At 33.0% G+C, this 17,077-nt stretch overlaps 1 protein-coding gene across 5 annotated transcripts in view; it reads right to left on the reverse strand.

Annotated features, from left to right (window-relative positions):
* The window catches only part of LOC124360160 (glutamate receptor ionotropic, kainate 2), a 139,049-nt gene that overhangs the window by 44,517 nt on the left and 77,455 nt on the right, over positions 1 to 17,077 (reverse strand). For 4 of the 5 annotated variants that reach the window (XR_006922214.1, XM_046813531.1, XM_046813532.1 and 1 more), the window contains exon 3: positions 3,077 to 3,143. Coding sequence is in view for 4 of the 5 variants with exons in the window: in XM_046813531.1 (XP_046669487.1) it covers positions 3,077 to 3,143 (67 nt within the window). In the remaining variant the exon portion in view is untranslated. Of the gene's footprint in view, positions 1 to 3,076; positions 3,144 to 14,816; positions 14,926 to 17,077 lie in introns of those variants that run through there. The other variant, XM_046813533.1, reaches the window with a different exon arrangement.

The following is a 17,077-nucleotide window of genomic DNA, read 5'->3' on the forward strand; positions in this document are numbered from 1 at the left end:
ACACACACACACACACACACACACACACACACACACACACACACACACACACACACACACACAATATATGTATATATATATATATATACATTATATATATATATATATATATATATATATATATTATAATGTGAGAGATACGGCCAAATACAATATAATTGAATCGTAAAAAGGCTCTGAGGTGTAATGGTAGCACATTCAGCCGGCAAGTGAGAGATCCGGGTTCGAGTCCCGGCGGAGCAATTACTTTTGTGATTCAATGTTTATTAAAATTAAATTAGGCTATTACCGCTTATACAAGTTTAATAAATTTTTATATATTTATATATATTGTTGAACGTTTTTGTATAGATTGAATTGTAAAAAAAATTGAATATTATCTTAAAGACAAATACAAAAAATACTCAGTCTAAAACACTGTACTGGGTCAAGGTTGTGAAGGAAACAGGATTTTCCGGACATTTGCCATCGTTCAGTGAAACAAGAAATCAGTAACACTACGTTTCTGTGCCACGTTACAGTAACAACACGTTAGGCGTGCCACAACGCTTTGGTATGATTTTTTTATTTTAACCTAGTTTGTAATTATGTATTAGGTTAGTTATACCTGAAGAAGAGATCAGATTGCAGATCTCGAAACGTAGTGTCACTGATTCCATCGTCAAAAATAACCCTCACACAAAGGATCAAGATTGTTACATCAATATCACTACTAATACTACAACTGGTAGCTAACGTTGAAAAAATAGTGTTTCACGGAGATTGGTTACGTTGGAACATCAGTTAGGCGTATATTAAATAAGCACACAGTAATTCTGATTGTAATTTATCAGGGAGCTAGGTAAACATAAATACGACAGAAAGTAGAAAAGGAGTGCAGTAAAGGTTTTGTTGACTACGTATTTGGGAATGTGAAGCAATCTGAGATGAATGTTTGCGAATATTCACTGCCGCTCAAGCAAACATGGAGGTTGGTGCTTACATAACACTTCCTATTTTCAAGTTTATGTCCAACTCTTACCAGCATCTGTAATGTGGTAACCAGCTGTTCTTGACTATAAGTGTTCCTTTTGAGTATTTGGGGAATATAAAGGTCAAGTAGTGTTATAGTTGGTTTCGATAAACCTTTCCCCTTAAATATGATGTTAACAAATAGTGTTACAGTATGTAGGTAAAACCCATTTTTTAAACATATTAATGCATTGTATTACAAAAATTTTTTATAAAATTAAGGCTTACTTAAAATTTTGGTATACAGTAATGCCTTTAACCTATATTCAAAAAGATTATTATCTGTGTACTTATATAACTATAAAAGTCAAATTGCAGAGTTGCAAAATAATCAGAAATCACTGAAATTTTTACATATTTCGAAAACACTACTTTACTTATGGCAAGGTCGACCATTTGACCATAGTACATGGGAGATAATAAGTATATATAAGTATAATATAGTTCCAATCCCGGGAGGACGCTATGTTTACTGCCTCGTTAGGTTAGGATTAAATTGTTGTTAAACTGATAGTGATGTTTCTTTGGTGGTCTGGCATTACATTCTCATTATCAGGGTAGTTTTCGCATTGAGAATAAGATGGCTTGATTTCGAAATATTTAGATACACAAATGCCGAAAAATCAATGAAGACATTATTTTACTGTTTTGTAAGTAGAGATCTTGTTCTATTAGTAAATTAATAAGATATTAGTATTATTGTACTAAAACAATAAAACATTAAAAGTCCTCCTAAATTCACCTCAAAAGTAACGTAGTTAGTAAGGAGTATATATTTTAGCGTAAATTTTAATAAATTGTTGTAATTTATTAATGTATAGCAGGCTATATTTTATATAAATTAATGCGAAAAATGTTTTCCAGTTAAGTAACAGACTTTTTCGCATCGCATCGCATGTTCCAAACTAGAAAACTATGCCATACAACAGGAAGACAAATTGGTTGCAACAATTTCAGCAGATGCTGAGAAACCAACATTTTGCAAGCCTGGGTCATGTTCTTATTGTATTTAGAGTGAAGTGAGCGTAACTTATCTGTACACAACAGTTGTATGAATTTTAGACATATGTGCTTAGGCTTAAAGTAGGGGTTTCTGAAAAATATACACACGGAGAAACAACGTACAAGACCTTTTAAATAGTCAACCGACTAGTGTTTTAGACCGATATGAATTTGAAAATAAACAACATATGTTTCATAACTTAGGGTAAAACACTCAAATAGGTTAGGTCTTGGTCCAGTAATAGTACTAATACTAGTAGTATAAAACGTTTTCATGAGCGAAACGAACAGTGTTCAGAAAGAAGATTGAGGGTCACAAGACACTTTTGTTCCGTTTGGTGAACAACATTTTTCATCATGCGGAAAATGAAATTCAAACTCATAAGTTTTATGTAGTATGTACAACCAATACTTTTATTCTTGGTGTTATATGTGGTACCACTAGAGTGTTAAATTATCTCATGTGAAAATCAGTGTAAGGTGGCAACATAAATTTTCGTTCACTTCGAATTTAGCTAGAAAATCCAAAACACTGCTTAACTTGGTACATTCAAAAATGTATAATGAATTAATCAAACAAATATTTTCTAGACAAGTTCTCCAATAGAATTTGGCTCTGGTTCAAATTACCGTACCGTAACTGAATAAATTGCGATCCAAACAAAACACATTTTTGACGCATTGCTTGATTGTTGCGAACATGGCTGACAAAACACGTATGCAAATGTTCCTGTGTAAACATGGCACTGTGATTGTTGTTTATTTGTTGCACTTTCTTGTAGTTTCATTGTGACGATAAAAGGGCAAGAATTATGTTTACCACATACATGGCAGAATACATAAACAATACACATTTATGTTGTGTACACATCCTAACAGCTTGTTGATGTCTATGCTTCAGTAACTTTATACGTAGTAATTTCATGGAAGCCACTTTCACTGATACTTACTTCATAGTAGCAGTAGTTTTAAGATACGAAGTGGACAAGATGGTTCACACAGGGTAAGATGTGACGTGAAGTGTAAAATGTGACGTCATACGGAAAGGGGGTTTGTGACTTACCGATTTTAATTACGTCTGGCAGAGCTCCCAGAAGCGGCAAAAACCCCAGCAAGACCAGCAGCCACATCTGTGAAACAACACGAGCGTTAGTGAAAGTAACCAATATATGGTATTACGAGTATGTAGTTGGTGCTTATGATGTATCAATTCCTCGTGGTTTAGTGCCATATCAGTGGCAAATCTAGAGACGAACTTGGAAAGGATTTGAACTCTTCCTCCTCCACAAATGAAGCGCAACCGAAGGGACAAAGGAGGAAGAGAAAGGGAGTGTGAGACTGATAGAGTGGTTCCTTGATTGGAGCAGCCACTTCAAGTAGACGCTCTAGTACTGAGTGACAATACTCTTGTAATCAAGTTACAACCTGTGTAATGAATATTGCAGGAATAAACCATAAATTGGCCAGTAGCCTAAACACAAGAACATTAAATCAAACTAATTTTACAAATGCACAGTATGTATATACGATTGAAGTAAAGAATGTCTTATTTTACCAGGCGGAGTAAGGCCAAGAAGCTCTCTCTAACACTTAACCTGGAGACTAACGCCTTAGGTGACTTCCAAACCACCACCAATGGCGGGGAGGCGGGATGCTTGCAAGGACAGTATCGCTCAGCAGTCACCCATCCAAGCAGTAGCCAACGATCGACACTGATATCTCGCGATAACACCGCTGTACCCACTTCACTACGACATTAGCAATATATGATGGCAATGTAATAATAAATAATTAGTGTCGCAAATTTTCCAATTATTTTCTAGTAGACAAAAAACACGTACAAATACATAAAGTAATATAAAAATACATTTAATGATGAAAAATAGGAATTAATATATTTTTTTATCTAATAAACAAGTTAAAATAATGACTGAGAAAGATTTATCTCAATTTTTCAAGGATGGCCAGATAAAAATAACATAAAAATATTTAATAAAACAACATACCATATTATCAATGTATAATTAATTATAAATACTTATTGTACATTGTGATAAAACATCACCCAATTATAAGTTTTCATTAATGGTTGATTACTTAGTGTTTAGGGTGAGAAAATTTAAGCAAAATACCGGTGCGGCCATATTCTTTCCATGAAATTGATATTGGCTAATTAAAATGTCATCAACAGCTTCACTTTTCGTTGAAAACATTGTTAATACAATGTGAATGTCATTTATGGCGCATCTGTGGGCCCTTTGACAAGCTTTGTCTTCTTTATTTATGGAAATGAAAACACACAACTAATTAACTTTAGTCGATTGTGCCAAAACCAAATACTTAATTAGTATTTAGATTGGTGCTGTTCGAAAATCGAAAATATGTGTAATCACGTAAACACCGGTCTAAATGTATAAACAATTCCCAGGAAACTTTATTAATATAGTAGTTGTTGCCATAGTGAAGAGATCTCTTCCGTACCCCTCTCAGCACTTATCCATCTTAACCTCTCCCTCCATGACTCACTCAGTTGATCACCCTTAATGTTTCACTGTCTTGTAATATTAAATAACACATAACAAATAGCACATTCTACTGTTTATAACATGTTTGATAGTTGAACATTTCACACTAATGAAAAATAATATTCTCAAAAGGGATTTTTGGGTTAGAATTAAATTATTGTTGGTTAGTAAAAAGTTCTTGTTCAAACCAAAAATCAGCTCAAGCCCTTGAGTGATAATCTTATACGTTATCAACACACAGACAGCATATTGTACATAGCCTTGGAATCCATCCCGGATAGGTAGGTCAAAAAGTCTATTACTTATAAACTTAAACTAGAATACAATTCTTTTCAATTTCAAACTATCCCAAGATCTCTGCGATGCTGGATTAATTATTACGAGGAAAAATATGTACGTGGTGTGTGAAGAAAACATTTTCAGAACTTGCTATCGATATGAGACACCAAACCGTAAGTACACATTTCAAGGCAAATAAGGATGATAATGCTTGTATTGGTTGAACAAGGTAAGATATTAATACTAGGTTACGTTGAAATTTCTTAGGAATGACATCTTGCAGGACCAGTGGCGGATATAGATAATATTTCGGGTGGTGGGAGAGGGGTCTGACACACTGTGGGGAATTCGTATTGTGCTCCTAAAAATTGATGATATACACATTCAGCTCAGTGTAAGTGTTGAATGTGTATGCTTATAGAATGTGATCAATAAGTCTAAACAGTCCGAACTATTTGGATGTCAATCTCAAGTTTTTGAAAAGTATACTTTGAATTTAATAGTAACTAAGTACTACTTTAGCTACTAATATACACATTACCAAACCTTTCCGGTTTTATAAGGAAATATAAATTCAAAATAATCAAATTTGTATATCAGTTACCGATGGAACAGACTCAATTTCCCATCCTCAGCAGGAGCTCGTGTAATGATATCGATGGATACTTTATTTTTACAGTTCAAAAGCTATATATTTACCTCTAAAATTTTCAAGGTAGCTTAAGCCTCTTCTGTGAGATACAGACAATTCGACTATTCCGTAGATTTAAACTATGATGAACATTCATAATAATCTAATGAAACTACAGGGAGAAGCCAAGAATCAGAATCATGATGTTTGCTTGGAATATATTGATGGCAGTAAATTAATTTATTAATTGCCGAGCTCCTTTTCACAAAGATCACAGCCATAAATTTAGATCCCAAAGGAACCATTGAAATCAAGATTGTCATGTTTGTAGATACATTGTTGATACTTTTACATTCATCATAACTAGTAACTGATTTTGTCTGACGTATTTTTAAGTTATTAAACTTGTGAATACTTGTAAATTACAAGATGATATAACTTACAAAACAAGTTTCGAAACTTCTAGTTGGATATGTTAGATATACAACTAATACCGTAGTAGTATTTCCAACAAAGGGAACTTATAGCGAAGTGAGTTTGGAAACACATCCGAGTAGAATTCCCGCTATTACAGTAGTGAGATGGATGGAAGTTTATGAATATTTGAAGCTGTTGGAAGTTGAAGTAAGGGAGGCGGAGAGCTATGATAAGTTGGCCTCTACATAGAGAGGTCAGCTGTGCCGCTGCTTGCCCAGGTGGATCCATCCATCAATCATGTAGTAGCCAATAATGCACCTCTATGTGCTCACCTCACGTCCGCGCTTCTACTCACAGATTTATTGAGCCTTTTATGCGCACCCGACACGATCCCTTCCATTTACTCCAATCTGTATTTTATTTTATTCATGTTGAACCAATCGCACGCGGTCTGCAAAATACGGGGTTTTGTAGAGTAAAAACTATTTGCAGTCTTTAACTAGAAAACCAAGTGGGTTATTTTCAATCCTACATTTTTTGTTTAGCCTTAAAGCTATTAGGCTAAAACAAAAAAACACTTTTTTGAAATGGGTTAATGTTTTAATAATAAATTATAAACACCAATAAATACATACAAAATACTATTTTTGTATTATGAAAATCATAAAAAGATCTGGAAAAGAAAATTAAAAATACTACTGCTTAATTCTTTACGTTTATTATTTATGTTGGATCATTTCGAAGAATAATATGTTTTAGAAATTGTTCCATTGTTGAGTTATAAAAAATTCAAACCGTCGTTTCGTGGATTAAAATCCGCCCTCTACTTCAGGTGTAAAATTCCCAAAGGATAATGTTAAGCATATAGAGTAATTTTTGTGTAAGATAAAATAATAAGCCTTTCTTTACATTCTTTCCTTCAATACTTCAAAAACCACAACATTTTTCTTGTTTTGTATATTTTGTGCTGTTCCAAAATACACAATATATAAATGATTTTGATAATTTGTTAATTCACAGCCCACTGAATATATTTACAAACTGATACCCAAATAGCAGATCCAATCCATTGTTGGAGATTGCCAATTGATTGGAGTTGCCATCCCTTCCGCTCAAATAAATATATCCATTTACAAGTGGGATGGCTTTTGGGAACAATACGCTCCTAATTGAAATGTACTAATTAACACTGGACAAGAACGGACGAGTTACATCAATGTAATTGATCATTCCAAACAAGATTTTTATATGCAATGTATAGAAGAGATAAATTAGGGCATTTCAAATTCGTTTTTGGGTGTATAACGGATAAAGAATCACAAGTGTACCTCTCAATAAGCATTTTTCCCTCGTAAATAATAGAAAATTTATGTATTGTTGGTGCTGTAACCATGGAGAAAATTATTTTCAAAGTAATATTATTCTACATTAAAACCCCTTTGTTTTGTTATTAACTACCATGGTAGCAGTACTCTACATATAGATATAGTGGGTTATAATAGTGAATGGCAACAGTTTACAATAGTGAATGTTATCAGTTCATCCAACATTATCGTACTGGTACCCATATAGGTCACCCTCGTATTATTATTAACTATTATGGTAACAGTAATATACATGTAGATATGTGGTGGGTTATAATAGTGAATGGTAACAGTTTACAATAGTGAATGTTATCAGTTCATCCAACATTATCGTACTGGTACCCATATAGGTCACCCTCGTATTATTATTAACTACCATGGTAGCAGTACTCTACAGGTAAATATATGGTGGGTTATATAATGAATGGTAACAGTGTAAAATAGTGTATGTTAAAAGTTCATCCCACATTATGGTATAGGTACCCATATATGACAACCTGGTATTAATTCTATCATTTTAGTAGTGATCTTCTGGTAGATGTGAGTTATAATAGTGAATGTCAACAGTTTAACCCACATTAGTCCCACACTGCGTACGCAAATGCATTCCCCCACGTAAAAAAAATCTCCCTGTGTTAAATCTTTGTTCAAAGTCTATATTCATTATTGAAGTTTGGTAATAGAAAGGATAACATAGTTATGGCTGTTTCTCATCGTTATTTTCACATTAAAAGATACACGAAGTTTCAAAAAAAAATAATAAAAAAATAAACAAAACAATTTACCATAATACGACGATAACTGCCACACCAAAATAAAATTCATTCTATTCTGTCCTTTATCCGCGTATAGGTATGGAAACCACTTACCAAGATGACACTGAATGTCCTGGTAATTCCCCTGCCTAATGCGCCACATGCATTATTTCTTTCAGCCATACATCAGGTAGATGTAGTGCTGTGTCGTAATTTTCGTTTATGCTTGTACTGCGTGGTGCTTGTGTTCAGCAAAAGCTTGTGCTTAAGCTTAAGTTTGCATTATGACGTACAACTCTTTTGTTGTTAACTCTAAGTTTGGTGTGTTCAACATATTTTGCACTGTTTATTTTATGTTAATTTATGTTCTTATGACGTTAAAAGTAAAAAAATACAGAATTAAGTTAATAGGGCGTTTCAAAAAGGACTTTACAACTTTGAAAATACATATCAATTTTATTAAACAAGGTACAGAGCTGGTTTTGGTGTTATTTTAAAGGAAAAAAACTTCTATGTGGTTTCCGTTGGTTATTCTGCAGACATCCCATCGGTAGTCGATTTCTTCCCAGACTCGCACTAGCATTTCAGGTGTAACTTGCTCAGCAGCAGCGTAAATTCTTGCCCTAAGTTCAGGTAGAGTGGCCGGCAAAGGAGGTACGTACACCATATCTTTTATGAAACCCTAGAAGAAAAAAATCTAGCAGTGTCGAGTCTGGGGAACGGGGGGCCATGCAATTGGCGCATCACGGCCAATCCATTGACCTGGGAAGCGGTCATTTAGAAAATCCCGGACGTCAGTCAGATAGTGTGGTGGTGCGCCATCTTGCATATAGAAAACATTTCGTTCTCGGTCATCCTCATCGATCTGTGGTATTAAAAATTGTTGCAACATATCAAGGTACACTATCCCATTGATGGTTCTCTCTTAGAAAAAAAGGGGCCGTACACTTTCCTCTTGCTCAACGCACAAAAAAGTTCACTTTAGGGCTATCACGAACATGTTGTAATGTATCATGTGGATTTTCGCTGCCCCAAATCCTACAGTTATGTGTGTTTACCTTGCCACTTAAGTGAAAAGTGGACTCGTCAGAAAAAATTATGTTGTCCAAGAAATGTTCATCATCATCCACTCGATTTAACATATCCACACACAAGTTCCTACGGGCAATCTTATCAGTGTCTTTAATTGCTTGTAAAAGCGAATATCGGTATGGTTTAAAGTGCAAAAGTTTTCTTAACACACGCCAAACCGTCGTATGTGGTACTTGCAGCTCACGAGATGCACGCCGGGTCGATTTCGTAGGCCTATTTACAAAACATTGTCTCACTTGCTCAACGACTTCGTCAGATGTGCTTGGAAGACCTGACGATTTTTTTATGTTTCACTGAGCACCCTGTTTCTATAAAACAACTATGCCACTCATAAATTTTAGGCCTACTAGGAGGACCTTTAGCGTACTTGGTACGAAAATTACGCTGAACTGTTATCGCAGACTTCGATTCTTCAAACCAAAACACACAACTAGCACGCTCCGGTCCATTGAAGGCAGCCATGTTTAACTTAACTGTCACTAGCGCTTGTGCGGTGCGATTAGGCACTAGCGGACTACGCCAGTCAGAACTTGAACGGGTTTCCTTTAAAACAACACCAAAACCAGCTCTGTACCTTGTTTAGTAAATTTTATACGAATTTTCAAAGTTGTAAAGTCCTTTTTGAAACGCCCTGTACATGTAATTTTTGTGTTGGTAAAACCTTTATATACCGATTATATAAAAAACACGATTTGATTCACAGTGCTTTCTAAAAGCATTCTTCTTTCTTGATCTTCTATAATCTTGATTTTGGGATATGTGATAAAACGGAAAGGGCTTGACACTGGTAAATACAAGAGGACATTTTTAGCATCCTAACCATTTTGGTACATTAGGAGGTTTGATATTTATACCTAATAAATAATTAATGCAACTCACAACATTTAACGCTATTACCGCTAAAATATATGATATATGAAGAACTGATCTTTAACGTGTTGACTGCGTCAGACGCTGTAGTGTGCCTTGGAAGATACTATAGTACGAGACATAATTGCAAGCCTTGGAATTTTGGCTCCATTATTTATTAATTACTTAAAGATATGTCTTTACTCATGCGAAAATTAAACAATATATTCCAGACTTAAACGCATTAAACAACAGTTAATTTGCCACAACTCAGGCTTGCAATGATGTCTCATACTATAGTATCTGACACTCAGTATACAGCCGTTGTGAGATATTAAATATTTGATTGATTGATGGACTTTTATTATTCATGTTCTAGAACCCAAAATTGTTCAGATATAGAGCAATATCAGAATATTTATATTTTAATTAGAAATAAGTTTTTTCTTACAAATAGTAACCAAAAGTAAGATGTTCTTTGTAAGGGAGATTTTAATACCGTCATGGCCCTGGCTAAATTATTGCTAAAAAGTAAAGAAGTTTTAGTTCTACACTTCTGAAATGGTGAGCTTCAATTTACATACTGTAGTTTGTTGACATGGGGTTGCCGTATAATAATTTATCTTCCGCTAGACTTATATAAAAAGTGGATTTAATTGCACCACAAGATAAAATTATAATTTAGGTTGGTTTATCGCCTTCCTAACAGAAAGGCAAACTAGGCCACGCCGATGGTCAGTTTCTATTGTTGTCGGAACAATAGATTTCTACTTTCCTTCCTGGAACCTCTCCGCTAGTGATAGTGATAGTGAAATTCCGCTAACTTTCCATTGTAACACGTGATTAGTACGAATTTAGGTAATCGTTTTTACCTGATTTTAGGATATCATACCTCGTTTCATATCCATCATATTTATTTACTGCGAGCAAAAGTGGTGCACTTTTGAATGAAATTGAAGTGGAGTTGTTTTGCTCAGTTGTGTTTTTAGAGCAGTTCTGAATTAAGTTAAAAAGGATAGGCCCTATCTGTTTTAGATCTTAACTGAATGATTACTTTAACCCTTCTGATATCGACGATTGATGATCTCCAACTTAACTATTGCACTGTATAAAGGAGGATTATCGAGTTAAATATTTTAACAATAATTGAAAGATGATATTCTCGTATTAATGAAAAGGTTACTAATACCCTTGTTATAAACCGCGTGGTGGAAGATTTCATATCTACACATTTTATATACAGTTTCCCCGTACATTTGTTAGCCGACAGCATCAAAGCGGTATCATTAGAATTTCCGTTTTAAATATTTGACCGAAATATGTAATTAAACTAACATAACACACTAATGTATTAGATTTAAATTAAAGTGATTTGTCATTTGTAAATAATATAAACATTTAAAACAAACACGCAAAAGTTATCGAGGTGCTATCCACTTTTTGAAAAAAAAAAAATACATTTTTGTTTTATTTTTAATAAAATTTGTTTAGAGAGACCTCTTTAAGATACCTTCCGTAGACACTAGAAAAAAGAAAAATAAATATTCGACCCATTTCCATGAGGATGAGGAGAGAGGACTGGTTGTAAATATAATAGATGTTTTTATTTATAACAAAACTAACAAAAATTTCACTAACTGAAGCTATAATACACGCGCAAACTCTAAAAAGTTCATACTTTTATTTTGATCAGGTTTTATTGCGGCTTTAAAAAAATTGGCTACGTTTTGTAATTTTAATTCTCGTAATTCGATGAGGAGTCATCAAAATGTTTTTTATACTTTTTCTGTATTCAAAGAAATTACCTCAAAGGCCAAAGTCTTTAAAATAACATAGCTATTCAAACCAACTACATAAAATAATAATAGTAAGAAATAGATATTTTGTATATTCATATTAAAGTATAAATAACACAAGTAAAAAGTGTAGTTTGTGATAAATACCAGTTACCAGTAATGTTACAGATGGTGGGTAGTGGTGTGTTAAGGTTTAGCCTTTTAACATAACCTTAGTTCAGCGCCAATGAGGTATTTCTAGATTTAATAGGGTCGTAGTCCGTGTGGCCCAACAGTTACTAGTTAATATTGTATGACAGTTCCTATACTATCGACTACAGGTCCTTAGAGTCTTTAAATATCTAGACAGCTGACTATGCTAGACCATATGTAAGTGTGTCAAATCCCAAGATGCTATTGGATGGTTCCACCCAAATATTTGCCGGGACTACCCAGCTGGTACATACTACACCTGTGTAATTTGTAATAAAGGACAAATTCTATGAATTAGAGCACAATTTGTAAATACCATTATTCTCCACGTTGTCCAGGATAGAGTGGTGAAAAATAGGCTAAGTAACTGATTAATAAAATTGATCTTTTATTTCCTTATTAGGCTACTTTCTCACTTGAAATTTGGTACACCGTAAAACTTATAGGCAGACATATCTAATAAAACTTCCTGTTTTTTATTTTAAAAATACGTTTTCGAAGATAAATTGTGTGTGTATTTTTTATATTACATAGTTTAAGACCTACCTAATAAAATAGTTTTGTGGCTTAAAATCAACTATGTATATATACAGGGTTTAAATAAAGTCCTGATACGACTGGATTTACCGTGTGTTCCAAATTTTATGCACACCGAATATATTTTGGAAACTAAAGTGCCGGAAACTATATACAGGGTGATTCATGAAGTTCTCCCCCCACTTCTACAGCACATTGCACTAGTAAAAATAATGAAAAAATGTTATATAAACATAGGTCCGAAAACGCTTCGTTAGCGAGTTACAGCTAGCGAAAGATTTCGCCTGAATTCCTAGGTAAATAGTAAAATAAAGCCATACTGAACTTTTGGAAAGGTTAATTAAGTAAGGAATATCGTGGATTCTTATGTATTTTTACCTGATAAAGCTAATAAAAATAGGTTTCAGAACTGTACCTGTAGTAGTTTTTGAGGGATTCAGGGTTAAATGCAAAAAATTGGGGCACGAAAACAATGTTTTTTTAAGTTTGATGTACAATAACTTTGTTAAATTGGTAATAAATACATAAAATCAACAAACATTAATTGTAGAGAATTTAATTCTGAGAAAATTGATATAATCAAAGTCTAAAATAAAACAGAAATAAGTACCAAAAAATCGATTTTATTCAGTATAATACATTACTAGTTGTAAATAAATACCGTACGGTATTTAGTTAAAATAAAACAAAAACAAAATGTTTGTTCCTTAATGATGAGATAAATTGAGAAAACAAGATTAACTGTTAAATAAATTTGTTTGTAAATAAAAATATCATGTTTTATTACGTTGAATTTTTTTTTTAAATAAAAATTTACATCAAATGTTCGAAAATAAATGAAGCAAACATTTTCCCATTATTGTTTACTAATCATCGAAATGCAGTTTTTTGTTTTATTAATTTCTAAGTTGGTAACGCACGAATAACAGCTGATCAACAATGGTATTCTGTACTGTTACGTATTCTGCTGTAACTTGCAAAACACTAATACACAGTTCTAACGTAACAGTACAGAATACCATTGTTGATCAGCTGTTATTCGTGCGTTACCAACTTAGAAATTAATAAAACAAAAAACTGCATTTCGATGATTAGTAAACAATAATGGGAAAATGTTTGTTTCATTTATTTTCGAACATTTGATGTAAATTTTTATTTAAAAAAAAATTTAACGTAATAAAACATGATATTTTTATTTACAAACAAATTTATTTAACAGTTAATCTTGTTTTCTCAATTTATCTCATCATTAAGGAACAAACATTATGTTTTTGTTTTATTTTAACTAAATACCGTACGGTATTTCTTTACAGCTAGTAATGTATTATACTGAATAAAATCGATTTTTTTGGTACTTATTTCTGTTTTATTTTAGACTTTGATTATATCAATTTTCTCAGAATTAAATTCTATACAATTAATGTTTGTTGATTTTATGTATTTATTACCAATTTAACAAAGTTATTGTACATCAAACTTAAAAAAACATTGTTTCGTGCCCCAATTTTTTGCATTTAACCCTGAATCCCTCAAAAACTACTACAGGTACAGTTCTGAAACCTATTTTATTAGCTTTATCAGGTAAAAATACATAAGAATCCACGATATTTCTTACTTAATTAACCTTTCCAAAAGTTCAGTATGGCTTTATTTTACTCTTTACCTAGGAATTCAGGCGAAATCTTTCGCTAGCTGTAACTCGCTAACGAAGCGTTTTCGGACCTATGTTTATATAACATTTTTTCATTATTTTTACTAGTACAATGTGCTGTAGAAGTGGGGGGAGAACTTCATGAATCACCCTGTATAAAGATCAATGGAGAACGTTGTGTGTCCATTTAGTCGTGTTTATATACCATACCTAAAATATTTAAAATATTTTAAATAATAGTTAAAATACTTTTTTGGACTTTTTGGAAATTAAAAATATTTCCCCCTCTTGTCAAAAGGGGTAGAGGGTGGGGTCACTTTAAATTTTCAAATTGCAGCCCCTATCTTGTGATATGTCATTTGAAAGATAAATTAAAAAAGAACACAATGTTCATGTCATGGTGAAGATTTTACATTAATATCTCAATTCGTTTGGAATATATCCAGGTGTATCAGGACTTAATTTACACTCTGTATACGTATAGTTTTTACATCTAATTTATAAAGCGTTATTTGTACATTTTATGATATTTAAATAATATCCAAATTATCAGTACGGAATTTCGTGACACAGTTAAAGTTTGTGTAGAGATATAGATGAATATCTTACATAGGATGGCTAGTTAATTATTAGAAGATTTCCCTACAAATATGTCAACTGTGTTAGTGATCTCAAAAACTGGGGTTTTCCTAGTTACTGAACAACTCAGACTAACCTTGACACACTAGAAGTGATATCGGAGACTTTCTTGTCCTGATCGTGACCAAAGGCCGAGGATAGGTCACTGCCTCCTAAATATCAGCTTGACAATAGCTATATGCTGGACAGGATGTAAGCAATTGCCCGCTTATATTCTTCGTCAAACTGTTGTGGGCGTAATAGTTGTTTTTCGGCACAAGTGTTCCTGAAGGTCAGGATAGATGGATAGGACGAAATGTTAGTGCGTAGGCCGGGTCTGTTGAAAATGGTGATGACGTACTCGAGGTCAGTGACAAAGTCGTAGATACAAAATGTATACACCATGTAAGTTTTATTTTCAGAAAGAGATGAAAGGTTGCTTATTATGTTGAAGAATGGATGGAATAAGACATACATTATCAACAAGGTAGAAGTACGCCATACTACCTGTAGTAACAGGCTTCGCTGAGGTTTCTTGCCAAACTTTAAATATAAAGACCATTTCATTCTCGAAACTTCTAGTAGACAGATAAACAGAAAGACCACGATACAAAAAAGTTGACACGAAAATGACGCATCATAGAACTTATACTACTACATTTGTTTTCATTACAATGCGTGTTTAAGTAATAATCGTCTACACACCAAGTCACTATAAAATGATGTACTCTGTGTTGTCATAATTAGGCAACTTGTCACATTTTTGAATCGCTTATGGGTGTATTGAGTTTGTTTACAAATTTATTTATTCTGATATTTTCTCGTTGCCATCATAGTTTCCCATAAGACCAATGTAAAAATACTTGCTAACCCTGAGCCAGATCTTATGAAGTGACATGCATTATCATAGAACTCAGTGTTCCTCATATAGATAAGAAGCTAGATATGTACAATTAGAGTCTAGAGGTCAGTTCGTTTTCGAGATATCGAGCGGACACACACACACACACACACACACACACACACACACACACACACACACACACACACATATACATATACCGAAAAAAGTAAAGCTACAAGATACTAAGTGGACAAAAACACCACCCCCAGCTAAAAAACTCGTTTTGTTGTTTTGTATGGTGTAGTTTATATTATGTGGCATTTTGTGGTGGCAGTTATGTGTTGTTTGTTATATATATATATATATATATATATATATATATATATATTATATATATATATATATAATTTCAATAAACATTGAATCGCAAAAAGTACTTGCTCCGCCGGGAGTCGAACCCGGATCTCTCACTTGCCGGGTGAATGTGCTACCATTACACCACCATTTATACAATTTAATGTTATATATATATATATATATATATATATATATATATATATATATATATATATAGACAGACAGACATTTTTTCCAGCCCCACGAATGTAACTTTTATTTTTGCTTTTGTACTTTTCCACACTTCGCAAAAGTTCAGCCAACTAGCATGTTTAAACAGATTTTTGTACTTCTCCTAGTAGTGATCTTCCAATTTAGCACATTTTCTGGCGGCCTTTCTTGACTTCTGCAGCTGTTTCTTTTGGTTCGACAAAACGTTTAATAGGCAGGTAAGTAAAAGGATTATTATTATTATTAAATATTTTCTAAGTAAAAAGATTAATAGCGAACAATACGTTAGTAGAAGAGGAAGTCTAGATTTGCCAGGTGACTATTGTTTTACATCTTGAACTTCAGATATTCTGTACATGAAATGAACCATGACGAAGAGCAATGTTAAAGTTGTCGTAACAAAGATAAACACGGCAAGGGAAGCACATAAACATAAGATGTTTAAATAAAACGAAAAAACGCCAGCTTTCTCGTTCGGTTGAGCTTCCGAGAGGTATACACATTTATATTTTAAAATGTAATACAAATAAATGATACAGTGAATTATAGTTTCGTGTATTAATGGTACTACGACTATGGTTAGATACACAATAAGTTTCATGTGTAATAATTGTGTTAATATTTTAACACATTTAATTAATTCAGGAAGCGGTAATATTCAGTTAAATTTTTATTTTAGGACATTGGAAGTTTTCAACAAACACAATGGTCAATAGCATTACAGGAAATATTAACTAAAAAATTTTTTTAACAGATTATTGAGAGTGTTTTTTGTTTAGACTGTCCAAAAAAACACACACAACACATAATTTATATTGGAATTATTAAAACAGCTTTAACGCGATATACACATTAATGTAATTATATATTTAACCAATTTCATTTAACACCTAACTTAAACACTTAGGTAACACTCAATTTTAAAAGATAACTAAGACTTTAAATTC

Source organism: Homalodisca vitripennis, chromosome 4 (assembly GCF_021130785.1).
Source record: "Homalodisca vitripennis isolate AUS2020 chromosome 4, UT_GWSS_2.1, whole genome shotgun sequence".
Lineage (NCBI taxonomy): Eukaryota > Metazoa > Arthropoda > Insecta > Hemiptera > Cicadellidae > Homalodisca > Homalodisca vitripennis.